This window comes from Perognathus longimembris, chromosome 6 (assembly GCF_023159225.1).
Source record: "Perognathus longimembris pacificus isolate PPM17 chromosome 6, ASM2315922v1, whole genome shotgun sequence".
NCBI lineage: Eukaryota > Metazoa > Chordata > Mammalia > Rodentia > Heteromyidae > Perognathus > Perognathus longimembris.
Window position 1 is genome coordinate 11760259 of NC_063166.1, and position 27812 is coordinate 11788070.

The following is a 27812-nucleotide window of genomic DNA, read 5'->3' on the forward strand; positions in this document are numbered from 1 at the left end:
CCTACACTTAGGCCATCAAAGTTGAGCAAGTTTTGTGCCAGGGAAATGGCGCTGAAAGGAGACCTGGTAAGTCCTGCCACCGGGGCAAGGAGCTCGAAGCGTGGGGGAGCCAGGTGGAAACTTGGAACTTTTATTAAATATTCATTCACCCGTTTGCCACCACCCCCCAGAGAAGGAAGAAAATTATCAAAATGGAATTTTAAAAAAACAACCACAAAACAAATGAAACCCCAATCCCCAGCAGTCTATGTACAGGCCACTCACTCTCTGTTTTTGCCACAAAGAGATTGGGAAGCAGCTGGGGAGTGTTGTGGGGAGCTGGGCACCTTCGTGCCAGCCACAGGCCCCTGAGGAATTAATTCTGTGGTGCCAGGAAATCTCTAGTGCCAGGTGACAGACGTTCTGGCTGCCTCCAGGAGGTGGTTATTGCTGGGCAAGGCTGGGCTGCTCTGCCCTGACATCCTGGGCTGAAGAGCTCTCTGCCCTTTCCCTGTGAGGCCCTGACCTGTGGGCACGGGGGCCGGCACCTGCCGCCCCCATCTCCACCTGAGGGGGGTGGGGTGGACAGATGTGGGATGGGTGTTTTCCAGAGGAAGGAGAGCAGGTCCTAGTGCCGCCTGGTGATAGGCTGGTTCTCCTCAGCCCCTGCTGCCTGGCCCTCCCCGTCAGTGAGGCCATCTTTGGGCTGCCTTCTCTCTCCAGACACCTTCCGTGTGCCAGCCACAGCCAGGGCCCTTGGAGGCAGGGCTGCCTGTGAGCACAGCGCCTCCGCCAGCACGGAGTGGGAGCCAGCCCTGGGCTCAGCAGCCGCTCTCTGACACGGTGGTCTCCAGGGCCACGGCTCCTTGCTGCATGGCTGCAGTGGCCACACTGATGGCCTCCTCCAAGGTCTGCTGCTCCTCCAGCTGCAGAGATGGGGTGCAAACGGAAGAATGTGTGACGCCCTTCTTCCTAGATCCTGTTTGTGTGCTCTACCTTTCTGAATTCTCCCCAACTACCCAGGACCATATGCTGAGCTTTTACATAGCAGGAATCCAATAAATAAAAAGTTTACCACTACAGAGTTCTACTAGGCTAGGTGGGCTAGCTCCAGCTTGTTCCCAAGAGTGGCTTGCTGGAGAAGAACTTGGTGAGCAGTTACTTCAGTCTCCTTTCTCCCATGTGAAGAAACAGATGAAGGAAAAGATGAGGGGCTCAGCCTACAGCTAGACTATGGTTACCTTGAAGGCTGTAAGGAGCTTCCTCATTGTGCCTTTGCCAAGAAAGGGCCTGAGACATATGCGAATGCAGGACAAAAAAGATGTGTCTTCTGAGGTGGGATCTTTGTGAAACTGATGTCCTCTCATTCCTTTCTTGGGTCTGGGATTCCCTTTTCTCCCACGCTTCTACCCACCTGTACTGCAATGTGCGTTCCGTTGGCTGTGGCCAACAGTGCCACCTGTTGGTGATGGAGGGATGCAACACTTGAGTCCTCAGCTACTACAGTCCCAGAGGTAATGATTGTGACCTGAAACACAAGAGGAAGATCTTACGCCCACTCACCTATAGCACTCCCCCTCTCCCCATTCTACACAAGGTGGCAAGGAGCAAACTAGAAGGGAGTTAATAAAATCATCATGAGTCAGATTAATTAGCTTAAGGCTCTAAGCTAAATGAGGCTGGGCCTTCCTTCTTTCCTTCCTTCCTGTCGTGGGGCTTGAACTCAGGGCCTAGGCACTGTCTCTAAGCTTCTTTTGCTCCAGGCTAGCATTCTACCACTTGAGCCACAGTGCCACTCCCAACCTTTTCTGTTTATGTGGTCGTGTGGAATCAAGCCCTTCCTGCATGCTTCATGCATGCTAGGCAAGTACTCTACCCCTAAGCCACATTCCCAGCCCAAGGCTGGATTTTCTTCAATTTAAGAGTTGAATTGAATTTAGGAGTTTTTTTTCCCATTTTATTTTGTTTCTTTGGTACTGGAGATTTAACCCTGGCTTTGTGCATTGTAAGACAAGCACTCTACCACTATCTATACCTCTGGGAATTTTGAATCACAGGGAAGGGCTAAACAACAAAACCCCCACAAACTAGCTCTGTGTGTGTGTATGTGTGTGTATGTATATATATATACATACACACACACACACACACACATATAGCTAGTCTTAGGGGCTTGAACTCAAGGCCTGAGCACGATCCCTGCTTCCTTTTGCTCAAGGTTAGCAGTCTACCACTTGAGCCACAGCACCACTTCTGGCTTTTTCTGTTTATGTGGTGCTGAGGAATTGAACCCAGGGCTTCATGCATGCTAGGCAAGCACTCTATTGCTAAGCTACATTCCCATCCTAGTCTAGTATATTTATTCACTCCATTGAAAATGGACCTTGAAGTCTGTAGAAAAGCAATGTGCTTCTGGTGGCAAAGCAAATAGAGGGTAGACACAGATGTAAAACTGTCTCTGGTCCCTAGTCAAAAGCCTTTGCTGGCAGTACAAGGGTTTGAACTCAGGACCCTGTGCTTGCTAGGATGGTGTTCCACCATTTGAGCCATGCCTCTGGCCCTGCTTTTCATTTTAGGGATAGAATCTCATGGACTTTTCTGTCCAGGTGGTTTGATCTGTGATCTTTCAGATCTTAGCCTCCTGAGTAGCTAAGATGACAGGTTTGAAAAGATGAAAGTTTCTGAGGATTCAGAGAAACCGGGGAGACATTTCCTGTGGAGAATCTCTGTCCTGTGTAAAGGCTTGACTAATCAAGCCATATACAAATGTTCACTCCATGGAAAGATGCTAGAACAAGAAACCCCAAGTAAGGCGCCTGTTCATACGGGCTGGGTGTGGGTGCCATCGGCGCTGACCATGGTGACCGTGTGTGCACCCGGTGTGGCCAGGTCACTGTCCTGGCTGGGGATGGTGAGGGCGCTGCTGCTGTGCTGGGTCACCACACTGATGGCATTCCCCAGGGCCTGCAGGTCTTCTGGGGATAGGCTGACCTGCCGACAGGAGGGAGAAGATGGGTTGGTTGCTATAGGAGGGTTATTTGAAAGCCTCCGGGGCACTGTAACCTTTGCTTACAGTCAGCTACAAGGTCAGCTTCAGAACACAGAGGCACAGGGCTAGGGGACAGGCAAACAAAATAGAATTAAGGTTGCAGAAAGAGGTGCACTGTTAGTGGCCTGCTGTATGTACTATGAGGTCTCCATCTAACTTTGCCCTCCTGACAACTGTAGATAGTGGGGGTGTGGACAGGGCCAGGTTACATAGAAGGCTACCACTGGCAAGCTTCCAGGCCCCTACACCTACATGCCTTCTTGAGGATATCCAAATGTCCCATTCAAATGACAAGGACATTTAGACCTCCAAAAGAGACCTATGTGCACCAGGAGGTGAGACAGCTGGAGGCAGAGAAGGGGCGGGGGCTGGGTTACAGGATTTGATTTCCTCAGCCTCAGCTCTCAGGTCGGCAAAGCTAAAATGGGAATCTGAATGGAGGCAGGGCCATCAGGACTTCAGGGATCCCAAGTCCCCGGACAGAGCATCCTGCCCCACCCATCCTCCAGTCCTCTACCTGCTGGGCGCCATCCTGAGTGATCAGAGCCACCTGCGGGGCCCCATCCTCCTCCGTCACCATGGCTACTTGGGCTGGGATGTCGTCACTCTCTTCCTTTACCTCCGAAAGGTAAGCAATGTGCGCTTGTTTGGGTGGTGGGCTTTCCTCAGCGGCAGAGGCGGCTAGGAGAGGAGAGCCCAGGCTGCTACCTGCCACCAGATGCCACAGGGGGGTCTGGCCCGCTCCCCCCTCTCCCCTCCCTCACCCTCAAGCTGCTGCTGCTCGTAGAGGGCCTGCTCACTCTCCTCGGTGGCTTCCAGCTCTCCATGCGCGCTGCGCTTGTGCATGGCCAGGGTGGAGGTCTGCCGGTAGGTCTTGCCGCAGGTGCTGCAGGTGTAGGGCTTGCAGTGTGTGTGGACCACGTGGTGCTTGTACAGGCTGGAATACTCGGTGAAGCGCTTCCCGCAGCCTGGCACCGTGCAAACATATGGCTTCTCCCCTGGGGACACTGGGCTGTGAGGGGTGGGAACTGGGGCTGGCAGAGGGAAACTAAGGGGAAAGGGCAGGGGGCAGGGTTGGTGGAAGGAAAGCCTGAGGGAGGGAGAGGGACTGAGACCTGAGACTCCGAACGGATAGCTGGGGAAGATGGCCAGGAAAGACAGGCAGGATATGGACATGGGACCTCTGCTGGTCTGGAGAAACAGTGAGGTCACAGGGACTTGGGAGGTTGAGGTGGATTGAGAATGTGAACAGACAGGCAGGAGGGAGAAGGATGGAGGCTGATGTCAGGTGTGGTGGGGGAAGGGGCCACAGGAGACTGAATAAGGGATGTGGCACTGCGGAGCGTGAGTGGTCACAGGCGCAGAGGATGAGGTGAGGATGTGAATGTGTTGTTCACTCCACTTCGGCCCCCATTCCTGATCCTGTCTTCTTTTCAGGAGCTCAGGTGGAAGGGGAGATTTTGGAGTGAGGGACACAGGTGGTAAGGAGTTGAGGGGTCTCAGAAGGCAAGCGCTACCTGTCTGGCTGGACTCAGCTAGAAAAGGGGGACGTAATCACTGAAAGTGAGACAGTGATTCTGGGGACACCCACCCTCAGACTAGCCTGGAGTGGCCAGGAGTTGAGATTGTCTCCAGCCAGAAGCCTACACTGGAGGGAGGCAGGGTGTGGAGAGGGGCGGTCCTTGCATGCCGGCTGGCCCACCTGTGTGGATGCGCACGTGGTTCTTGTAGTTGGTGGCACTGGTGAAGCCGCGGCCACAGTGGGGCTCGGGGCAGGTGTAGGGCCGCTCGCCTGTGTGGGTACGCACGTGTACCTTGCGGATATTAGATGTAGTGAAGGAGCGGCCACAACCCTCGAAAGGGCACCGGAACGGGCGTTCACCTGTGCAGATGGTGGTGCGAGGGGTAGCTCAGAAGGGGCAGCCATGCTGGAGCAGGAAGGGACGGCACCAAGGCTCCAGGTGGAGGTGTGAACGGCGGGCAGGGCCCAGCCTACCAGTGTGGGTCCGGACGTGCTTCTGCAGGTCTCCCGAGGTCTTGAAGGCCTTGCTACACAGCTCCTCTGGGCACTTGTACGGCTTTTCACCAGTATGGGTGCGAACGTGGCTCTTCAGTCCATAGCCTGCCACATGTGGTAGGGTGAAAAGAACCATCAGAGACCTTGATTTCCATTGCCTACTTCATTTGGAGGCTTTCCATCATAAGCTGTGCTTGGGGAGGCTCTTTAGGCTCAGGCCAGCCAATATCCCACCCTGCCTGGGCGGCAAAGCCCACTGTGCCTGCTTCCTGCTCCAGGAGGCATTCCCGAAGGTGGGCATGAGAGGGAATCTGGAGAACCTATGGCTGGGGACCGAGGCGGGGGTAAGCCCAGAGATGCAGTGTCTCCCTGTAGCCATGGCTGGCAGCTGGTAGAGCAGATCCAAGGAGGGGGTTTCTACCTCTATCCTGGCTCCCTCTATAGCTTCTACTCCATAGGAGGTATTCCTTCAGAGGGAGCACCGGCAGGGGAGGGCACTCAACAGCGGCTTCTCCTTCCTAGAGGGCCCCCACGCAAATCTAGAAGCCTTTGCCCTCAACCAGAAAATGTCCATACTGAGTTTGCTTCTGGGAAGGTTACCTGTGGCAAAGGCCTTTCCACAGCTGGGGAAGTCACACCTGTATGGCCGGTCACCTGTGTGGGCTCGTTCATGTACCTGTGAGGACAAACAATCCGAATTCAGAGGAACAAGGGTCTGAGCTGGGCTCTTTGTTTCTCTTTTAGAGCCCCGATTGTCCTAGGTCCCACAATGTTCATGAGCCACAGCCTCTTGTCCCAAAGTTCCTCTTCCCCCCAGCAGGTGAGGCACAACTTAGACTGAAGGGACCAGTCCAAGGAAGCAGAAAGGGAAAGGGAAAGCTTGGCCAGAAGAGGGCAGACCTGAGAGCTCCTTGCCAGCCATCTTACCTTCAAGTGATGGGCGGTGGTATAGAGACGCCCACAGCCCTTGTAGCCACAGCGGAATGCTCTGTCTCCAACTTGCTGCCCTTTGCCATTGTGGGGAGCCTGGCTGTCATGCAGAACCTGAAGAAAAAAATCCTGGGGTTCTTATATGTAATTTCTCCATGAAGAAAGAGGAGAGATAGGGTACAAGGTTCAGATGGTAGCCTAAGGCCCAATAAACAGTAAAGATGGTCAGGAATCTCTGGGGAAGAGACATACCCAGACAGACCAGGAACAGACATTCAGGCACTTGGAGAATCAGGGTTGGCACGTCCATGTGCCACTTCTCATCAGAGGGAGGACTAAATGCCATAGGGACTGTGATGCCTATTGAAGCAAGACGATCTCCTAGACTACAAGGTCACACGGGGAGTAGAGTGGTCTGGATGGGCACCAAGGTAAGTGCCTCGAACCCCACACGGACCTAGGGGGTGGTTCTTGACACTTCTATCCTCTGATGGCGGGGTCCCTTCCTTCTGGTGGGAGACTGTGCTCATGAGGAGTGTGAGTGGGCTATGTGGATGGGGTCACTGTGTTTGCCTGGCAGGCCAAGGGCCCAGAGTAAGATGCCCACCACCACAAGTGTTGTGAAAATGAGGTCTCAGTCCTAATACAGGGCCAGAGAATAGATAGATTCTTCTGTTTTGTCTCTTTTCCTGAAGACAAGATTGGTGACACTGCTAGAACTTCTGGGCACGGGGAGCCCTCTGGCTCTTCTAAGCAAGGTCCTGGGAGGATTCCCTTAATCTGTGCTATGGGATCACAGTGCTCTCTCTAGAGAAAGCTTCTGAAACAGCTCTGGAAGTCATTGTGAACAGAGAGCAAAAGGCTAAGGTCCATCCACTCAGGCTCTGAGTCAGGGGCTCAAGCAGCTAACAAAATTTCAGACACTTAAGCAGCTGGTGGTGGAAAGGGAGGGTTACAAGTGGCAGAATAGGCTGACCCACAGACACTCACATTTCATTTCAACGTCTCCCAGCTCCCAGGGTAATCGAGGAAATCAAGAGGCCAGTGTGGGCTGGGTGCTGGTGGCTCACACCTATAATCCTAGCTACTTAGGAGGCTGAGGTCTGAGGATCATGGTTTGAAGCCAGCTGGGGCAGGAAAGTCCATGAGACTCTTATCTCCAATATACTCAGAAAAAGTCAAAAGTGGTGCTGTAGCTCAAGTGGTAGAGTGCTAGCCTTGAGCAAAAGAAGTCCAGGGATACCATATTGGCCTGAGTTCAGGCCCCAGGACTGGCAAAAAAAAAAAAAGGAAAAGAAAAGATGTCATTGTGACTAGAAGCGACCTCAGCTCCTCTGGTCTGTTTGCACGGAATAATAGCTCAGGCCTGGGAGGGAGGGAATGTCTCAGCCAAAGTTGGTATAGGCTGTGGCAGGGCCAGCACAGGTCTCAAAACTCATGATTTATTTGTTTTTCTAAGACAGGGTCTCCCTATGTAACTCAGGTTAGCATTGAACTCATTATCTCTCTACCTCAGCCTCTTGTATGTTATTACATGAGTGTGGGCTATTATGCCCAACTAGAGCTCATGATTTATATTCCTCGGGGAACAGGGGCAGGAGTGGGCATAATCCAAATTGGCCTGCTGCATAGGGGCTCTGCACTTTCTTTTTTCTTCAGTGGTACAAAAGTTTAAACTCAGGGCTTCATATTTGCTAGGGAGGCACTAGCAAGACAGGTTCTTGCTTTTTGCTCAGGCTGGCTTGGACCTCAATCCTACTATTTACACTTCCTTTCCGTAGAGATGTCTCATGAGCTTTTTTGCTCAGCCTGGCCTGGGATTATGATCCCAATTTCAGCCTCCTAACTAGCTAGGATTATAGGCATTTTGATAAGAGACCAATATTTTCTCTTTTCCTTTGCTATACAGCCATTCTTGTTTTGTAAAAGTAACTGCCTAGCTTCAGGTGAGCACTGCCACATCCCCTCTGAGGCTCTGCAGGCCACCTGCCCGGGGAGAGGACTTGGATTTGGAAAAGTCTCGGGTCTCTCTGCTCCCGTCCTCACTCAGGCAGAGTGATTGCTTCAAGGGCTGGGACCATTCTCCTTTCCAGTGGAGCTTCTGTGGGTCTCGTGTTCTAAGAATCTCAGTCACCCTGTTGCACATGCCTTGTTTGCTGCCCACTGAACTTATTTTCCCAAATGACTAAATGAGTCACAGAGAGGCAACAAATATGAGAGCATTTGACTTCAGTGGATGAGAAAATTAATAGAAGACACTGGCAGGGGCTTTCCCAAAGAACACAGAGGATTGATACAGCTGCTAAAGTAAGGCTCGGCCTAACTTCCCAGCACATGGGTGCTGCTGTTCTTTACAGCTTCCCCTCTGCCGAGACAGCATAAACAAGTATAAGTGCCAACAGCTGTGAGCAGCCCTGGCCAAGCTCTCCTGCACACTCTCAACAAGGACGTGTGAGGCACAAGGCAGGGAGCTGGGGGGGAATGGTTGAGGGAGTGGCTCAAGCACAGGACTGTCCTTGTCTTTGGTAAGGACACTCTGGCAGGGCGAAGAAGCCCTACCATCCTGACTGATGGGCAGCGGCAGGCTCTGCATGCTCACTTTGCTTGCATACTGCTCCAGGGCTACTACCGTGTCTGTGTTGAAGCCCTCATCATCCTCTGTAGCCAGGTCCTCCAAGCCCACCTCTGTCTGCACGGCCAGGATGGTGCCGTCTGATGGCACAGTGACAGGGTGGTGAATATAGGCGGTGGAGCCATCTTCCAGCTGGACAGCTTCCAGGGCGTTGGGGTCATAGCCCTCTGCAGGGAACAGGACAGTTAGCCCCAAGGCCACAGGAGAAGAGGCAATCCATCTAGGACTCTGGATTTAACTTAGAGAGGGTTTCAGCATTGAATTCTGCCTGGTCCGCACCCCTTTTGCCGGCTCTCTTTCTGGGGAGGCCTCTCCTAAGGACAAGCTTTTCTATGGTGACCTTGGTCATTGACTGGGAGTTGCTAGCTCTTTGAGAAATGGATAGGATGCCATCACCATCTTGGCTTAGACAATCTCAATGGCTTGCTGACCATTTGTTCCTCACCCCTTCTGGCTCCTCCAAGCAACACAATACCTAAAGTGACCTTTGCAGGATGCAAAGGTCTGAATAGTCCTAATGCTTCCTATTGGTCTTAGGATATAAAAATCCAAGTCCTATCCTGGCAAGGCCAGAGTACTCTGACCCTGCCTTTCTTGCTTCAGCCTCATCTTACCCATTTAATCATCTACTCCAAGTCTTCTTGACCCAGCAGTTCCTTGAATGTGCCATTCTTTCTATGTCAGCACAGGCTGGTCCTGTCTGGAGTACTGACATCCCTCTACCCCTAGCTAAGTTACCTAAGTCCATCTACCCTTCAGCTCTCAGCTCTAGCAGCAGCTCCTTAGAGAAGCTCTCCCTGAGAGTTTGAAACCTCAGAACTAGGATACATCAGGGATGGCTTGTTTCACTCTGCTTTTCCAACTAGACTGTGGGTGAACAGGGCCTGTGTCTTTGCTCTTTGTAGTATGCGCTGCACCTAGTAAAATGCTTAGTATAAAGCAGCTGGTCCAAAAAGCTACCTATACGACTAAACTGTTATTCAACAGCACATTAAAAGCTTTTTTTTTTTTCTTCCCAGTTTTGGGGTATGAATTCAGTGTTTCATGCTCACTTAGCTTGCTTGCTTTGTCTGCTCTGCTACCACTTGAACTGTGCCTCTGAGGACTGCTTTTTGGCTGGTTATTTTGCACATGGAGGCTCAGACTAGCTTCAAACCATGATTGCTGGATCTCAGCCTCTTGGGTAGTCAGGATTACAGGTGTGAGACACTAGTACCCAGCAAGATATTCATTCTTTTTTTTTTTTTTTTTGCCAGCCCTGGAGCTGGCTTCTTTTTGCTCAACTTTACCACTTGAGCCACAGCGCCACTTTCGGCTTTTTCTGCTTATGTGGTACTGAGGAATCAAACCCAGGGCTTCGTGCATGCTAGGCAAGCACTGTACCACTAAGCCACATCCCAGCCCCAGGATATTCATTCTTAAATTTTAGTAAATTTCTTTTTCCTGGTCTTAGATGATATTCTCAGGTCATATTTAAAGCCCTAAGACTTTGTAGCTACACCGGAGGCCAATAATGACCCCCCTCTTTCCCCCAATTAAGGCCCAGTCTCCTGGAGATAAAGGAAACTGTTCCCATAGTTTCCACGGGGAAAGGTAGGCAAGGCTTCTGTCCAGGTGAATAAGCATGCGCCTTGGGGATGGTAGCACCTATGATGGTGTGTACCACTGCACTGCTAGTGCTGTGTTCCTTTCTTCTCTCTCACCTTTGATGACTCTGACCCTACCTTTGGGTGTGCGGTGTATATAGGCCATGCTGCCATCTTCCAGCTGCACGGGCTGTCCATCCTCAAAGGAGAGAGATTCTGTAACAAGAGCAATTCCAGCCTTTCTCTGGAACTCGGTGCCATGGAAAGGTCCTCCGTGGGGGCTGCAAGCTCACCTCCCATGGCAGGGGTGTGCTGGAGTATCCTCACCTTTTTGGACAGTCACCTGGTGAATGTATGCAGTGGTCCCATCCTCGAGCTGGATCACTTGCCCTTCAAGCAGTTTCTCTCCTGTGGAGGTAGAAGCAGACAGAAATGGGCCAGGCCCCAAAGAACACTAAGAGACACCTGCCTGTTTTTAGTAGAAGCCTGGGCACTAGCCTATGGTCTAAGCACTGATAACATTTGCTGCTCTTTGGCTTCCTTCCTCCTAGGTCTAGGCCTAGAGGAATTGAGGGTGAAGAAATCCTGCCATGCAGGAACCTTCTATCTCCAACAGATCCCTTTCCTGTTCCTCACTGGGGGCAATTCCTTATTATTCTACCCGCGCCCAGCAAAGTTAGACTTCAACCTAGCATCATTGGATTGCTGAGACTCAATCCGATGGAAAACAATGCCCTAAATCCATAAAGAACCAAAAGAGCAAAAATTCAGACATAGCACCAATTCACGAAACCAAAATATTTCCTTCTCTCTCACTGCAGCAGTATGCAAGACCTTTGGTGAGAAGTCTGAGGGCTTCAGCCTCAGAAGTATTCTAGAGAAAGGCTAAATAAAACAATACAATCTGCTCATGACAAGAACCCTTCCCAGAAGTTCCACACAAATATGGAAAGAGCTCACTGATGAAATTAAAAGATGTCTTTAATTAGCATCAGGAAACAAATAATTTTAAATGAAATCAATAAACACCTGATTTATAAACTTGGAGCAGAAATTTACTTTGGAAGTATATTTGATTGAAGGAGGGCAATGTTGCAATGACAATGTGGTCAAAAAGACAGTGATGCTCAGAGAACCCTGAAAAGGTCAAGTTAACAGTAAGAATGAGGCAGTATTTGCCCAGTGTTGCCCAAGGAAGACAGGAATGCCGCTAGTCATGCCTGGGAAAGCTGGTAAGAAAGGACAAGTCTCTGTATGAATACAGCATAATGAAGCCCACCAAATGCTGTCAGGAAAAGGGTGGGGAGGGCGGAAGGAGGAGAGCAATGGGAACACAGTGGAGATGGCAAAGTTGTTCAAAGGACACCGTGTGCATGTATGTACACAACACAATGAAACTGCCTTGTGTTACAGATATATGTTAGTTCCAAAACAGGAAGGAAAGAAGGAAGGAAGGAAGGAAGGAAGGAAGGAAGGAAGGAAGGAAGGAAGGAAGGAAGGAAGGAAGGAAAGAAGATCTTGGCAGTGGTGACTCATACCTATACTCCTAGCTACTTAGGAGGCTGAGATCTGAGCATCCAGGTTGGAAGCCAGCCTGGGCAGGAGAGTCAATGACTAACCATCATCTCCAACTAACCACCAAAATCCCAGACAGTGCTTAGGTCCTAAGTTCAAGCCCACTACCAAGACAACAAGGAAGAAAAGAAGGAAGGGAGAGAGGGACAGAAGGAAGGCAGGAAGGAAAGAAATTTAAAAAAAGGAGTGTTCCTGTTTGTAGGTCCTGCCCTCAACAACACTACAATTCTACTACCCCTACCTTGATTTGAAGTTCCTTGAGATGAGGGGTGGGGGGGCAGGTAGAGTTGCCACATAAAATACAAGATTCCCAGGTAAATCTGAATTTCATATGAATGACAAATTGCTTTTAGTACAGGTTAAGCATCTCAAATCTCAAAGCCTAAACTCTGAAATGCTCTGAAATTTAGGTGGATTTCAGATTAGGGATGTTCAATGGGTTAAGACTATACAAATATTCCCAAATCCCAAGTCTTCCAAATCTGAAATATCCAAATCTGCAATATAATCAGTTGCAAGCATTTTGGATAAGGGATAGCTAATCTATACTTAAGTGTTATTATTTGAGTATTTTTTTTTTAGGATTTAATTTAATTTTATACCTGTGTACCCATGCAATTTTGGGATACACATGCTGTTTATCTGCTTTTTTTATCTGCAACACAAATTGCAGTTTGTCTGAAATTCAAATTTAGTTGTGTACCACCCCTTATGTTTATTTCTGGCACTCATGCGTACCTGAAACTTAAAAGCATGAACTCTCTGCTTGGGTGCCCATTTTGAACCTAGAAGAGTATCTTATGCAGGTAGATAGTCAAGAAATAGCCTGAGTACGTAAACATGCCTGAATTAAGATGAAGCACTGAGAAACCAGCCCAGATAAGCAGGGAAAGCAGGAAGCCATAACCAGTACTATGTTCAACCACTCTAGAGATTCTTATGAACTACTCACTGCATGGAAGGAGTTCTGCCCTTGAGAGGTCTTGGCTAGGGTATTGTGCTTTTCTAGTTTTCCTACATGGCACTGTATTTTAGAGTTCCTTTTTCATCAAGTACCATGCAGGGTTCTCATGAAGAGCAAGCGGTGGTGGCGGCAAGGGTGAGCAGGCAGAAGGGCAGTGTGGTGACTCTCGGGAGGAGATACGCCTTTCCAGAGGCATAGGGGTAGGATTTGATGTTCCAGGGTTCCCTGGAAATCCTCACCTTTGACAGCTTGTTGGACATAGGCAGTTGTCCCATCACTGAGGGTCACCGTCTGCAACCCCAAGCTCTCCATGGCAAACTGTTGCTCGTGCACTCAGACATGAAGTTGACTTCTGGCCAGCACTTGGAGCCACAGCTGATGTCAGAGATTTCCTTCTGGGTCACAAATCTGAGAAAATGGAGTGTCACATAAAAAGTTATACAGCTTCCTCTTTCTGCATGCAGTTAATGAGGCCAGCCAAGAACACAGGGACAAATTCTTCAAAGTAGAGAACTATGTTTTTATGAAGTGTCAGGATATATATATATATATGTATGTATATATACATACACATATATATGCATGTATGTATGTATATATAGTTAGAAATTTTAAAAGATGAGCGCAGAAGTATGCTAATCAAATTAGTAGTAAAGGAAGACTTCACTAATTAAAACTCACTTTTAAATTTGCTCCTCTCACAAGGGAGCCTGATTAAAGACAAACAGCCAACCATGCTGCTGGTCCTCTCTGCCTACCCTCTCTCTTCTGTCCTCAGCCCCATCCACCACTGGCATTGCTTGCCATTCTCAGGGAACACCTCGTGTGTAACACAAGTGGAATATACAGTGTTTCCCAGCTCCCCAGAATTGTTCTACTTTCTCAGTAATATCCCTGTCCCAAGAATGACAGGCACCTCCATCAGCCCAGAAGCAGTGGTGTCATCTTTCAGTCCTTTTCCAACTCAGCTACCAATTTCAGGCAAGTTATCGCTTCTCATCCTTCAATTATCAGCACCTCCTTTGTCCTTGGACAAATTCTTGTCTGTTTCTACCTGGCTTTGAGAGTGATTTTTAGAAAACAGCATAAACCTAAATGTACTTCCCTCATTAAAAGCTCTGATAACTTGCTATCATGAGGCAGAGTCCATGTGGCAGGCAAGGCTGGGTGCTGTTATGGCTCCTATAGCCTGGGTACCATCTCTTCCTGCACTCACACCCCTCAGCTCGCTCCTTAAAACTCATACCATCTGCTTCATCTCTGTTGCATAGGCAGGACTTCGGATTCCAGTCTGTTCCTGGCTCCCTGTGGCTTCTCTGGCATCTAGTCCTGGGGGTTGTCCACAGATCCTCCTAAAGTGACTCAGGGGGTCCTCACGTTCCTCCTGTAGCATGAAGCCTCTGCCAGCATTAGACCTCTACACTTGTGAAGGTTGGGAGAAAGCTCATAACCTTTGCTCTCAGTCAGCTTGGTAAATTTTCTTTTGCTGGGCATTGGTGACTCATGCATGTAATTCTAGCTACTCGGGAGGCTGAGATCTGAGGACTGAGGTTTGAAACCAGCCTGGGCAGTAAAGCCCCTTATCTCCAGTTAACCACCAAGAAGCCAAAAGTATCTCAAATGGTAGAGAGCCATCCTTGAGCAAAAAAGTTAAAGGATAGCACCCAGGCCCTGAGTTCAAGCCAGAACTGCCCCCCCCCCCCAATTCCTTTTTTTTGCCTCCATCCACAGAATTCTGGACATGGAATCTGGACCGCCTACCTGATCCCTGAAACCTCCCAGTGGACATCTCTTTGCATGTCACAGCATCCAGGAGGAAAGCATATTTGTATGCTACATAGCAGATGCTGCTGCTTGAAACCACAAGAAACCAGCTGGGGCTTTGGCACCCTCCGGGTTGAGCAGATCAATTTGCTGGCATTACTACAGCCCATCTGTTGGATGCTCTATTCAAGGCTTAGCATCTCAATTGGGATTATTCATTCATCCTATCCATAAACATTTACTGAATGAGCTAAGCTCCAAGGGACCAATATTACTTCTTCTGATAGTGAATGCTACTGAAGAACTAACCATGTACTAGACAAATTACATGTTAGTGGCAATTCTAAACCCTTACTTGCCCTAATTTTTTATTTTTTTTTGTCAGTCATGGGGCTTAAACTCAGGGCATGGGCACTGTCCCTGGGCTTTTTCACTCAAGGCTAGCGCTCTACCACTTTGAGCCACAGAACCACTTCTGGTTTCCTGGTAGTTAACTGGAGACAAGAGTCTCATGCACTTTCCTGCCTGGGCTGAATTTGAACCACGATCCTCCGATCTCAGTCTCCTAAGTAGCTAGGATTATAGTCATGAGCCACTGGCACCGGCTCCCTGTTTTACAGTTGAGCCAAAAGACACCAAGTAACTTGCTGCATAGCTACTAATTACAAGTCATTTTACCCAAAGTATGCTATGAAATTCTCTACCAGGGAATGAATTCAAGACCTTGTGCTCCTGTTCAGCTTTTTCACTCATAGCTGGTTCTCTACCACTTGAGTCACACCTCCACTTCCAGCTTTACACTGGTTGTTTGGAGATGAGAGTCTCATGGATCTATCTGCCCAGGCTGGCTCTGATCACAATTCTCAGATCTTAGCCTCCTAAGGAGCTAGGATTATAGGCATGGGCCACTGGTGCTCAGCAATTCAGTGGTTCTTGAACTGGGAGATTATGAACCCTGAAGTCAACCTCCCAAATGCTTTTCTGAAGGGTATGTGAACCTACAATTTTTTCTGAAGAGGGGACTCCAAAGCTATCATAGAATCTCATAGAGATGAAAGGTAAGCAACTACCAGTAAAGGTGGGAAGTCTGACATCTAACTTCTCTCATAATCCCCAGTGGTCCCTATTGCACAAAAGCTCTGGTCCTGACTTCTCTTGGTCTGCTCCTTGATACTCAGGTTTCATTGTGTTGACAGGGAGAGACTCTTTTGTAACCTGTTCTAGTGTAACACACTGTGTTGGAAATAAGGACCATATGAGAGATTCAAGGTGTAAAGGTGGGAAATGACCTCAAGCCTTTAGGTAGGGCCAATGGCTCATGCAGCAGGTGGGCTTTGTTTAGCATGTCTAAATCCCTTAGAAACGCTGCAAGGAAAATCAGTAGTGTGGTTAAGAGCATAGGCTCTGGAGTCAGAGTTAGACAGGCTATCCCTCCAAGCTGTATCTTGGAAGTTGTAGCCTTGGGCAAGCAAATGAACCTTTCTGAGCCTCAGGTGCCACATCTTGGGGGACAACAGTGGCACCTACTTCCCAGGTTGCTAAAAAGATTAAATTAGGTCATAGGTGTTGGTACTTAGCATGGCGCTGGCACATTTGATGTACGTAAGAAGTGCTGGCTCTGAGGAAGAGGGGAAAGAAGATATGAGATTTAATTCATTTCCTCATAAAGGAAATGTTGACGCAACATGTACTTGTAAAACATAGCTAGAAGCAGTGGCAACAGCTCTTGACTAGAGGTCTCACCTTGATTTTGTTTCTTGTATGTTTTGTGTCTTATGCCTGTTTCCTTATCTGTAAATGAAGTGGTAGCCGCCTTCTCTATTGCTCGAGCTAACTCTGTCACAATATAAGCCATTGTTCAAGCCACTTTACCTATATTAACTCTTTTAATCTTAAGAATAATCATATGAGTTGGGCTGGGGATATGGCCTAGCGGCAAGAGAGCTTGCCTCGTATAAATGAGGCCTTGGGTTCGATTCCCCAGCACTACATATACAGAAAACGGCCAGAAGTGGCGCTGTGGCTCAAGTGGCAGAGAGCTAGCCTTGAGCAAAAGGAAGCCAGGGACAGTGCTCAGGCCCTGAGTCCAAGGCCCAGGGCTGGCCAAAAGAAAAAAAAAAAAGAATAATCATATGACATCAGGTGGTCACGCCTGTAATTCTAGCTACTCAGGAAGCTGAGATCTGAGGATCACAGTTCCAAGCCAACTCTGGCAGTAAAGCCTATGAGATTCTTAACTCTAACTACCAAAAAGCTGGAAGTGGAGCTGTGGCTCAAGTGGTAGACTGCTAGCCTTGAGACCAGGGGCAGTACTTAGGCCCAGAGTTCAAGCCCCAAGACCAGAATATACAAAAAAAGAATAACCCTATGAGGAGTAGGTATGTAATCCCCATTTTTTTTTTCTGGTCATGGGGCTTGAACTCTGGGCCTGGGCACTGAGCTCTTAAGCTTGAGACTAGTGCTCTACCACTTGAGCCACAGTGCCACTTCCAGTTTTCTGGTGGTTAACTGGAGATAAGAGTCTCACAGACTTTCCTGCCTGGGCTGGCTTTGAACCGAGATCCTCAGATCTCAGCCTCCTGAGTAACTAGAATTACAACTGTGAGCCACTGGGGTCTGGCTGTAATCCCCTTTTATAGATGAGGTCACTGAGGTTTAGAGGAAAAGCAATCTGCCAAGGTCCCAAAGCTACCAAGCACAGAAGCCAGGATTCAGGACCAGGCTGGCTGGCCCAAGTCTGGACCTATCTATATCTAGAGCACTTCTGCTAATCTACTGTGACCTACACACAGCCAGTAGTCAAAACACTGAATATATGTGGATTAGCTTCCATCCCACCCACTATAACTTATTCCTGATTCTTCTTGGTCTGCCTACAATACAAGAGAGAAAAAATTGGTAGCCAGATTCCCCTAAACCACCTTTCTTTTAGGCTCAGAGAAAACAAGTCCCCACTCATCTAGATCTCAATCTAGGCTTAATAGTCCAGACTGGCTTTTCTTCATTAGGACCCACAGATCAAACCTTTCAAACAGCCTACTATTGCTCTGTAACCCCCTCAACTTCCAATAGCGCCTGACAGGGGGTGTTTCATGAGTGCCAGGAATGTGTTCCACTGTCCTTTCTCTCTCTCTTTGAGATGGGGTCTGGGGTCTCAAACTTGTGATTCTCCTGCTTCAGCCTGAGTAGCTGAGATTAATGGCATATATCACCATATCTTGGCAGCCTTAGCAAAGAGTCTACTGGATTAGAGAAGCTGAGTTAGATGTCAGAATTCTCCTCTTGGCTGGTTGCTGTTTACTTTTAATCTCTGTGACATCAACTCTCATGCCCTTCTTTAAATGGCTTGTCGTAGGCTTGGACAGCTGTCCGAGCAGTTCCTATCTGCACTGAACATTTCAGACACCCCTGGCCCTCTAAGAAGGATGATGATGAGGGAAGCTGTTACTGTTTTCTCCTTAGAGGTACTAGGCTTACCAGCTTTTCCATAACCTGAGCTGAACACAGGAAGAAGATACAGGCTGGGTGAAGGGGAAACAGATGACAAAAAGCTGAACTCAAGTGAGCACTCCTCACTTTCCCAGGAAAAGCAGTAAGCTCAGTTTTGTTTGATGTAATTTTTCCCCACTTTGGTCAGTGGTAGGACTTGAACTCTGGGCCTGGCACTGTCCCTGAGCTCTTCAGCTCAAAGCTAGTACTCTACTACTTGAGCCACAGTGCCACAGTTTTCTGGTAGTTAATTGGAGATAAGTCTCATGGACTTTCCTGCCTGGGCTGGCTTTGAACTGCAATCCTCAGATCTCAGCCTCCTGAGTAGCTAGGATTATAGGCCGTGAGCCACCAGTGCCCAGCTGATGCACTTTCTTTTTTTTTTTTTTTTTTTTGCCAGTCCTAGGTCTTGAACTCAGGGCCTGGGCACTGTCCCTGAGCTGCTTTCTTTGCTCAAGGCTAGCACTCTACCACTTGAGCCACAGCACCACTTCTTGCTTTTTCTGGTTATGTGGTACTGAGGAATCAAACCCAGGGTTTCATGCATGCTAGGCAAGCACTCTACCACTAAGCCACATTCTCAGCCCCCAGCTGATACACTTTTAAAAGTGAAATTACCTACTGTTACTCTAAGGCAGAAAATAACTTTATGGCTTCATAATGTACCAATGTTTCCTACTGTGAAACACAAATTAGAATTATTAGAGAGGTAGTATTTAGAAAAAAATTTAGATATTATGAAACAAGATACACTTAAACTATCTGTATAAAACAGAAAAGGGAGATGTGGAAACAAGGAAACTGAAGAGCAGCCATAGTACTTGTGTTTTTCCACTCTTCCACAGTTCAGATATAATCTGGTCATGTTCAAGCTGTGCTGTGCTGTGCTGTGCTGTGCTGACTACAGGCATCTCTTCACTATCCCATCCCCTCTGCCAACCAGAACTCCCTGGACACTGGAACGAGGTTCTTGTACTCTGTCTCAGTCAGCCTAGAGGGCAATGTCTTTAAAAAAAATAAAGCATTTGCTTGGAAAGAGGAGAATGCTCAACTTCAACTAGGAAAAAAAAAAAAAAAAGGCTTTATGCTGGGTGCTGGTGGCTCATGCTTGTAATCCTAACTACTCTGAGATCTCCAGGATCATGGTTCAAAGCCAGTCCAGGAAGGAAAGTCTGTGAGACTTTTATCTCCAATAAGCCACCAGGAAACTAGAAGTGGAGCTGTGGCTAAAAGGGAAGAGTGCTAGCCTTAAGTACAAAAGGGCTCAGGAACAGTGCCCATGCCCTGAGTTTAAGCCGTCTACAAGTGACCAAAAAAAAAAAAAAAAAAAGACTTTATTTTCACCAAGAAAATTCCTTATTTTCAAACACAGAAAACTTCTCAGAGATGACAAAGAAACATGAGGTTGGAAGGGATGGAGGCTGATGGGGACAAGTGGCAAACAAATTAGAACCAGGTTTCAGAGAGCCACAGCAAAATGATTTGGTATTTGTGATTATTAAAAAAAAAACAGAAAGAAAGAAAAGACTTGGGCTGGGAATATGGCCTAGTGGTAGAGTGCTTGCCTCCTATACATGAAGCTCTGGGTTCGATTCCTCAGAACCACATATACAGAAAATGGCCAGAAGTGGCGCTGTGGCTCAAGTGGCAGAGTGCTAGCCTTGAGCAAAAAGAAGCCAGGGACAGTGCTCACGCCCTGAGATCAAGCTCCAGATGGCAAAAAAAAAAAAAAAAAAAAAAAAGACTTCAACGCAAACAAAAACCCCAAGTGAAATGAGCTTAGTTCTGTGAGCTTCTAAACACTGAAGAAGAAACAGGAAATTAATAACAGAAACTCCCATTAACATGATACAAATTTAAAACATCAGCTAAACATTTCTTTGCAAAAGACACCCTGATCTTAAAAGCTCAGATTGCTTTTAGTATGGTTCCTATTTGGCTACTGCAACTTTGTAGATGTGAATTAGTCACAGAAAAGGGAGTAATTTAGGCAAGTAGAGGACTTCCAATTCCAAAAGGGTAATAAAATACAGAGCTCTAATTATTACAAAATTTCATTTAAACTAAAACAAGTAAGTTTAAAAAAAAACTTCAGGGGGTTGGGAGTATGGCCTAGTGGCAGGAGTGCTTGCCTCCTACACGTGAAGGTCTCGGTTCGATTCCCCAGCACCACATATATGGAAAACGGCCAGAGGGGGCTCTGTGGCTCAAGTGGCAGAGTGCTAGCCTTGAGCAAAAAGAGGCCAGGGTCAGAGCTCAAGCCCTGAGTCCAAGGTCCAGGACTGGCAAAAAAAATAAAAATAAATAAATAAAATAAAATAAAATAAAAAAAAACTTCAGTCACACATTTAAGTGGACTTTAACACCTCAGTTTGTAAACAGCCCACACAGCAATCATGGCTGCTTTTCCAACCTACCTTTACTAAATGAGGGGTGAGGGGAGCCCAAAACCAAGGCATTTTGAAAGGAATAGCCTAATGACAAACTGTACAGCAACAAGCACATTAGGATTTCAGTCTGTGGTCACCATTGGTCAAGCAGGGTTACTTGAAAATGAAATCTCCCATCAGCATGGGATATTTAAAAACATTACCCTAGGACAAACAGGTCAAGTTTTTATCATAAAAATAGAATAATACCAACATCCTAATCGGGATAAAGAGTAGTTTTGGACTTCTGAAGGAAAATAAAAATCAAGTGAAAGGAAGAGCTGGTTAAAAAATAAATTAATAGCTAGGCACTGGTGGCTCATGCTTGTAATCCAAGCTACTCAGGAGGCTACGGTCTGAGGATTATAGTTTGAAGCCATCCCTGGTAGGGAGGGCCATGAGACTCTTATCTCCAGTTAAACACACACACACACACACACACACACACACACACGCACACACCCACACACACCACCACCACCCCCCAAAGCTGCCAGAAGCAGAGCTCTAGCTCAAAGTGGTAGAATACTACTAGCCTAGAGCACTAAAGCTCAGGGACAGTGCCCAGGCCCTAAGTTCAAGCCTCAGGACCAGCACTAAAATAAATAGAATGATTTAATTAATAGTGGAGGAAATGTTAAAGAAGAATCCATAAAATATGTTACAAACATAGCCATATACATGCCTCCAGGAACAATACTGAATTCTCATAGGACAAATAAGACTACAATATAAATCCACACAACTGGGAACCACAGTTAATAAACTTTTTTTAAAAAAGGTTCATTTTCATTCTGTATGACCTTCCCTACGACTCAACCATACCATTCCTGGGCACCTACCCTGAACATTATAAGCCAGGATATGATAAAGACACCTACACATTCATGTTCACTGCTGCACTATTCACAATAGCCAAGATATGGAAACAGTCCAAATGCCCCACAATAGATGAATGGATCACAAAAATATGGTACTATACACAGTGGAATTTTACACAGCCATTAGAAAGAATAAAATAATGTCATTTGCAGGGAAATAGATGGAACTAGAACAAATCATGTTAAGTGAGGTAAGCCAAGCTCAGAGAGACAAAAGGCACATGTTCTCTCTGATATGTGAAAATCAGATCTAAAATATACTGGGCCTGATAAATTATACAGGATTCTAGATATTCACACACAATGAGACTAAAAGAAGATATTGTTAGGAGAAAATCACAAATGTGCAATGCCTAAGTGCCCCTTCATATTTATATAAAATAATATACATATTTAAATAAACTCCAAGATATGGAAACAAAAGACCTCTCTTTTTCTTTTAGTTACTGGTTTTTGTTTATTCTGTCTTCTTTACCTTTACGCATGGTGTATTCAAGTGTACATTTTCAGAAGGATTAGGGGAGAGTACAGAACTTGAGGGAAAAAGGGTGAAAAAGTACAGTAGTGGAGTTCACTGGACAGTAATGAAAATAAACTATACAACTCATGAGTGGAGACAGGAGAGAGGGGACTGGGAGAGAAGGTAGGAACAGAAGACACTGTATGAAAAGAAATGTACTCCTTACCTGACTCATGTAATAGTAATCCCTCTGTATATCACCTCTATAACAATAAATTAAATTAATAATAAAAATGTTCATTCTCAGTAATTAAAGAACAAGAAAAAATAAAAATGATATACTTATCAAAGTATATGTCAGGTGCTGGTGGTTCATGCCTTGTAATCCTAAGTACTCAGCAGGCTGAGATGTGAGGATCAAGTTTTGAAGACTCTTATTTCCAGTTAAATAGCAAAAAGCCAGAAGTGGAGCTGTGGCTCAAGTGGTAGAACACTAGCCTGGAGTGGAAAAAACTAAAGGTCAGTATACAGGCCTGAGTTCAAGCCCTAATACCGGCATACACAAAAAAATTAAAGTGAAAAATCCATCAGTCAAAATTGGCAAGGATGGGAAACAGGCACAGGCTTTCAGGATTCAATTTAAAAATGGGTAAATGATTAGACTTTTGTTTGTTTGCCAGTTCTGGGGCTTGGACTCAGGACCTGAGCACTGTCCTTGGCTTCTTTTTGCTCAAGGCTAACACTCTACCTCTTGAGCCACAACACCACTTTCGGCTTTTTCTGTTTATGTGGTACTGAGGAATCGAACCCAGAGTTTCATGCATGGTAGGCAAGCACTAAGCCACTTAGCGGTAGGCACCGCTAAGCCACATTCCCAGCCTTGGCAAATGATTAGAACAGACATCTCACAAAAGAAGATAGCCATATGACAAACACAAGAAAAGATAATTAACATCGTGTCACAAGAAAACTTCAATGAATACCACTATGTAGCTGTTAGAAGGATAAAAATATAGAATATTGACATCAAAGGCTGGCAAAGGATGTGGAGTGACAGGAACTCTCACTCACTGCTGGTGGGGACTACAAAAGTGGAACAGCCACTTTGGAAGACAGTTTGGCAGTTACTTCCAATGCTAAACATGCTCTTACCATATGATCCAGCAATCATGCTGCTTGCTATTTACCCAAATGAGATGAAAACTTATGTCCACAGAAAAACCTGAATATAAATGCTTAAGCAGCTTAATTCATGTTTGCCAAAAACTGGTAGCAATCAAGATGTCCTTCACTAAACAAACTGTGGTACATTTCCACATGGAGTACTTACTCAGCAAAAAGAAAATGAGCTATACAGCCATGAAAAATAATATGGAGGAACCTTAAACTCATATTGCTAAATGAAAGAGTTGAGTTGGAAAAGGCTACATACAACATGATTCCAACTGTACAACATTCTGGAAAAGGCAAAACTATAGCGCCAATAAAAAGATCAATAGTTATTAGATATTCAAGGAAAGGGAAGGAACAGGTGGAATGAAGGAGGGGGGGCTTTAAAGGGTAAACACAGAGTATATACAACATGGAGGAAGCCCTAATGTAAGCTACAGACATTAGTTACTAATAATGCATGCATATACATTACATAATATGTAATCATATTAGGGTTATCCAATGCCAGGTGTTAATAATAAAGTGGTATGGGAACTTTCTGCTCAGTTTTTCTGTAAATTTAAAACCACTGAAGAGGGCTGGGGATATGGCCTAGTGGTGAGAGAGCTTGCCTCATATACATGAGGCCCTGGGTTCGATTCCTCAGCACCACATATACAGAAAACGGCCAGAAGTGGCGCTGTGGCTCAAGTGGCAGAGTGCTAGCCTTGAGCAAAAAGAAGCCAGGGACAGTGCTCACGCCCTGAGTCCAAGGCCCAGGACTGGCCCAAAAATAAAAAATAAAAAATATAAATAAATAAATAAATAAATAAAACCACTGAAGAAACAGTTAATTTAAAAAAAATCTAACACTTGAAGCTGGCGAGAGAGAGAGAGGCACAAGTGTGCCTTGCTGATGATCTCCCTGGAAGTTGCTCTGGGCTCCTAAGAGAACAGTCAATGCTTAATACAAAATAGGAAGAACTCAAGATTCAACAACCCTGTCCTCATAATTCATCCCACAAAACAGTGCACAAAAACAAACAAAAAAAATGTTCCAGACAAGAACCATGAAGACCATCTAGGTTCACAGGGAGTTAACAAATTAATTATAAGTGGAAAAAATACATAAGGTTAATATTCATCCAGGTAATACCTGGATCAACTCCAAGTGAACAAAAGGAAATGGATAGTTGTGCTCCAAGCAGTATGATTCTTTTTAAATGGTTAAAGTAATGATGCCAGCATTGAACTGAGAGGTAGTTCTATGATAAATCTGTGGCTTGATTGCCAGTCCCTCCCTTCTTGGGTTTTTCCTTTACCCTTGCCACAGCCTTCCTGATTCCCTCCTCCTTCATCTCTCCTAGTTCCTGCTTCCTATCCAATTCATGCTAGCACAAATATTGATGTAGGGAACTTCATCCTCTAGGGATTTTCTTCCTTTCTTCCCTATAATCACCAGAGGCAGACATTTTTTTTAATGATATTGTTCAAAATATTCTTGAAATGTTTTGTCCTATGAAAGAAGGTAGTAGTAGGACCACATGATTCAGTTTCTTATATTGATCTTCAGGGAATCTGTTACCTTCTTAACTGCAAACAATGTCTAGGGGGCTGTGGGAAATAGAGTCATGAACTGTTGGGAGACTACACTGGGACAATGGAGAGAAGTTGGGCAATATCAAGCCAAATTATGTAGTACATACCATCTGATCCAGGGCTGGGGGTATGGCCTAGTGGCAAGAGTGCTTGTCTTGTATTCATGAGGCCCTGGGTTCGATTCCCCAGCACCACATATACAGAAAATGGCCAGAAGTGGCGCTGTGGCTCAAGTGGCAGAGTGCTAGCCTTGAGCAAAAAGAAGCCAGGGACAGTGCTCAGGCCCTGAGTTCAAGGCCCAGTACTGGCCAAAAAAAAAAAAAAAAAAACATACCATCTGATCCAGCAACTTCACATCTAGTCTACAGGTAGACACACGTATGAAAAATGTTATATATCCAAAATTATTGATGACATGCCTGCGTATTAACAGCAAAAGAATTCAAGTAACATAAAGCCTTTCTATATGGAACTCCCACACTATGTAGATATAAATAAGGAAGCTCTCCACATGTTTTGTTTTTGTTTTTTTTGCCAGTCCTGGGGCTTGAACTCAGGGCCTGAGAAGTATTCCTGGCTTCTTTTTGCTCAAGGCTAGCACTCTACCACTTGAGCCACAGTGCCACTTCCGGCTTTTTTCTATATATGTGGTGCTGAGGAATCAAACCCAGGGCTTCATAGATACGAGGCGAGCACTTTACCCCTAGGCCATATTCCCAGCCCGCTCTCCACATGTTGACATACAAAATAAAATTCTTGAAATAAGACAGAAAATTGTATGCTGAGGTTAAACAAATTTTCCACCCATAAAAGTGAGAAGAAAAAAATGAAATTCATCATTGTTTTGCTGTTTGCCTAAAACTGCAAAAGTTATGGCCACAGTTCAGACCAAAGTATGACCAAAAAATTTTTTAAAAGAAAAAGTATTACATTTCTAGATGCATGTATAGAAAAAATAATACAGATTTCGGTACCATGCAGAGGTTTAGCCATCTACTGGGGTTTGGGGATGGATCCCTGTGGCTAAGGGGCATTACTGAATTAGCACCGACATCTAAGTGACACAGGGATAAACAGCTAAGTGGGGACAGCTTCCAGATCAGCTTCCAGATGCAGTTAAAGGATTCCATTGCCACTTTTGTTTTCTTCAACACTTGGCTCTTTTTAGGGGGAAATAGCACATTCTTACTTCCTGTCACAATGATTATAATTTAAGTTCCTGGAGAGCAGGCCTTTTTAGCTTAATTAGCACCTAACAAAGAACGTGCACATAGATAACAAATGATTATGCCATTAGTCACAATGCTAACTGAACAGTTTAGCTCAAATTTGAATCCTGATTCAGTTCCAATTACTATGAATTAGATCTAATTGAAACTTCTGAGACCAGATTTCATCTATTACGAAACTACGAGTTCCTTAAGGTCCTAGAAAAGGAGTAAATGTTGAGAAAGTGGGGAAGGAACTAAGCTGCCCAGCCCTTCCCAACATCATCATGTGAACTCTCCCCCAGCCACAACTAGGGGACCTTCACTCACCTGAAATACCATCTTGTCACCTGACACCTACATTCACAGTTTCCTCCCATACTAATGGCAAGAAAAGCTTTACCTAAGGCCATACCAACCTCAGATTCTAGCCCTGTGGTTCCTGTGCAAGTTTACCAGGGGGCAGGGGTCATTTGTCATGCTCCAAGAGGGCAGATTTATTGTCTTCATCATTAGAAGCTTGGGTGGCATAGCACCAGTACATGGCAGACATTCTCTGGGTATTAATTTAGTGAATAAAGGAAGGAATCTTAGCACCAATTCTACTACTCCATGTAGACTTGCGCGGTTTCCAAAAATGTCCACAGTACACAGACAGATTAACCCTAAGCACTAACTTTAACTCTTACAGTGCGGATCAGCTTCGAAAGACAGCTCATTTCTAGGCTAAAGTGGTAACTCTGCAGTTGAAGAGACAGCCAGTGCTGGAGGAGTCCTGAGGCCCACAAAGCCACTTACTAACAGAGTGCAGCCTGACACCAGTGCTGGGAGAACAGGTATTTACTAGAGTCCAATAGACTAGTATATCCAGCTGTTTATCAACAACATATTCAAAAGTGAACTCCATGTTTCCCTCTTCTCACAACCTGCTCCACCAGTAAATGGGTTCCACCCTTCATTTGCTCAGGCCAAAACTGAGGAGCCATTCTCAACATCTTTACTTGCCATATTCAATCCATCAGTGGATCGAGGGCAGACTACTCACTCTTCTACAGCTTTACTTTGGATTAAGCCACCAACTTCTCTCAACTGGACCACTGCTTCACTCATCAGTTGCCCCTCCTACTCTTGCCCCATCACAGCCTATTCTCAACACAGAAGCCAGAAGAACCTAAGTCAGACATGTCACTTACTTGCCTAGAGTCTTCTAATGGATAGAAGCACATCACAATTCACAATAAAGGCCAGTGACCTGCGAGATCTGTGATCTGCCCGCAATCTATTCCCACTGAACACCAGCTGTTTCTCTTCTCTTGCTCTACCACAGCTATTAGGGCTGGCTTCCTCGTGTTTAATACACCAAACATACTCCTGCCTCAGGGCCTTTAAGCCTGCTGTTTACTCAGAATGAAATAAACTCCCCCCTGATATATATAGATATATATATCCTTGGCTCACCTAATTTCTTTCAGGTCTTTGCTCAAATGTTATCTTTTTTAGTGAGATGGTCTTTGAAACATGTCACAGTGTCAATGCCCAGAATCTTGGCATTCAGTATCTCTTCTCCACTTAATTTTCTCAATATACATTTTACTTGTTTATTTTGTCTGTCCTCCCTCATCCACTTCCCAATAGATAAGATCAGTGCCTAAAAAGTATATGATACAGAGCATTCTCCAAGTACTCTCAGAAATGAGTGAATGGATCTGTGAAGAACTGAACATTCATACCTTTAGAATCTGCCAATTAGCTGAAAGATCACGTCAGTCAGGGAAGACCCTTGTCAAGCTGTGGTCTCTTCCCATCCCTGAGGAGGCCCCGACTCCCCTGTACTGTCTCACCTTCTCAAGTCTAGTCCAGTTATTTACCACCAGAAACCAAACTGGTACTAGGAAGCAGGGAGACACCAGGAGAACAAATGCATGTTGCTAGGATATTATAATTCTCATTCCACCAGGTACAGAATTCTGCAGAGTATTAATTTTAAATTTAGCCTTCTGCTATTTCACAAAGAGAAGAGGCTACAGTTTTGGACTAAAAATACTATTTAATTTAGATAATAGTCCTGATGCAGTAACAGCAGCAACTTTGCTTTGAG

General features: G+C 46.0%; 1 protein-coding gene across 4 annotated transcripts in view; it reads right to left on the bottom strand.

Moving 5' to 3' along the window:
- Positions 1 to 110: 110 nt before the first annotated feature.
- The window catches only part of Znf76 (zinc finger protein 76), a 34144-nt gene continuing 6442 nt past the window's right edge, over positions 111 to 27812 (bottom strand). For 2 of the 4 annotated variants that reach the window (XM_048347902.1, XM_048347901.1), the window contains exons 2-14: positions 12972 to 13140; positions 10521 to 10601; positions 10332 to 10409; positions 8575 to 8774; positions 5973 to 6089; positions 5646 to 5721; positions 5025 to 5150; positions 4731 to 4910; positions 3793 to 4026; positions 3546 to 3709; positions 2806 to 2970; positions 1394 to 1507; positions 111 to 905 (exon numbers count right to left, since the gene is read on the bottom strand). In XM_048347902.1, coding sequence (XP_048203859.1) covers positions 801 to 905; positions 1394 to 1507; positions 2806 to 2970; positions 3546 to 3709; positions 3793 to 4026; positions 4731 to 4910; positions 5025 to 5150; positions 5646 to 5721; positions 5973 to 6089; positions 8575 to 8774; positions 10332 to 10409; positions 10521 to 10601; positions 12972 to 13044 — 1713 coding nt within the window. In that variant the 5' untranslated portion in view covers positions 13045 to 13140 and the 3' untranslated portion in view covers positions 111 to 800. The remainder of the gene's footprint in view (positions 906 to 1393; positions 1508 to 2805; positions 2971 to 3545; positions 3710 to 3792; positions 4027 to 4730; positions 4911 to 5024; positions 5151 to 5645; positions 5722 to 5972; positions 6090 to 8574; positions 8775 to 10331; positions 10410 to 10520; positions 10602 to 12971; positions 13141 to 27812) is intronic. The other 2 variants (XM_048347903.1, XM_048347904.1) reach the window with 2 other exon arrangements.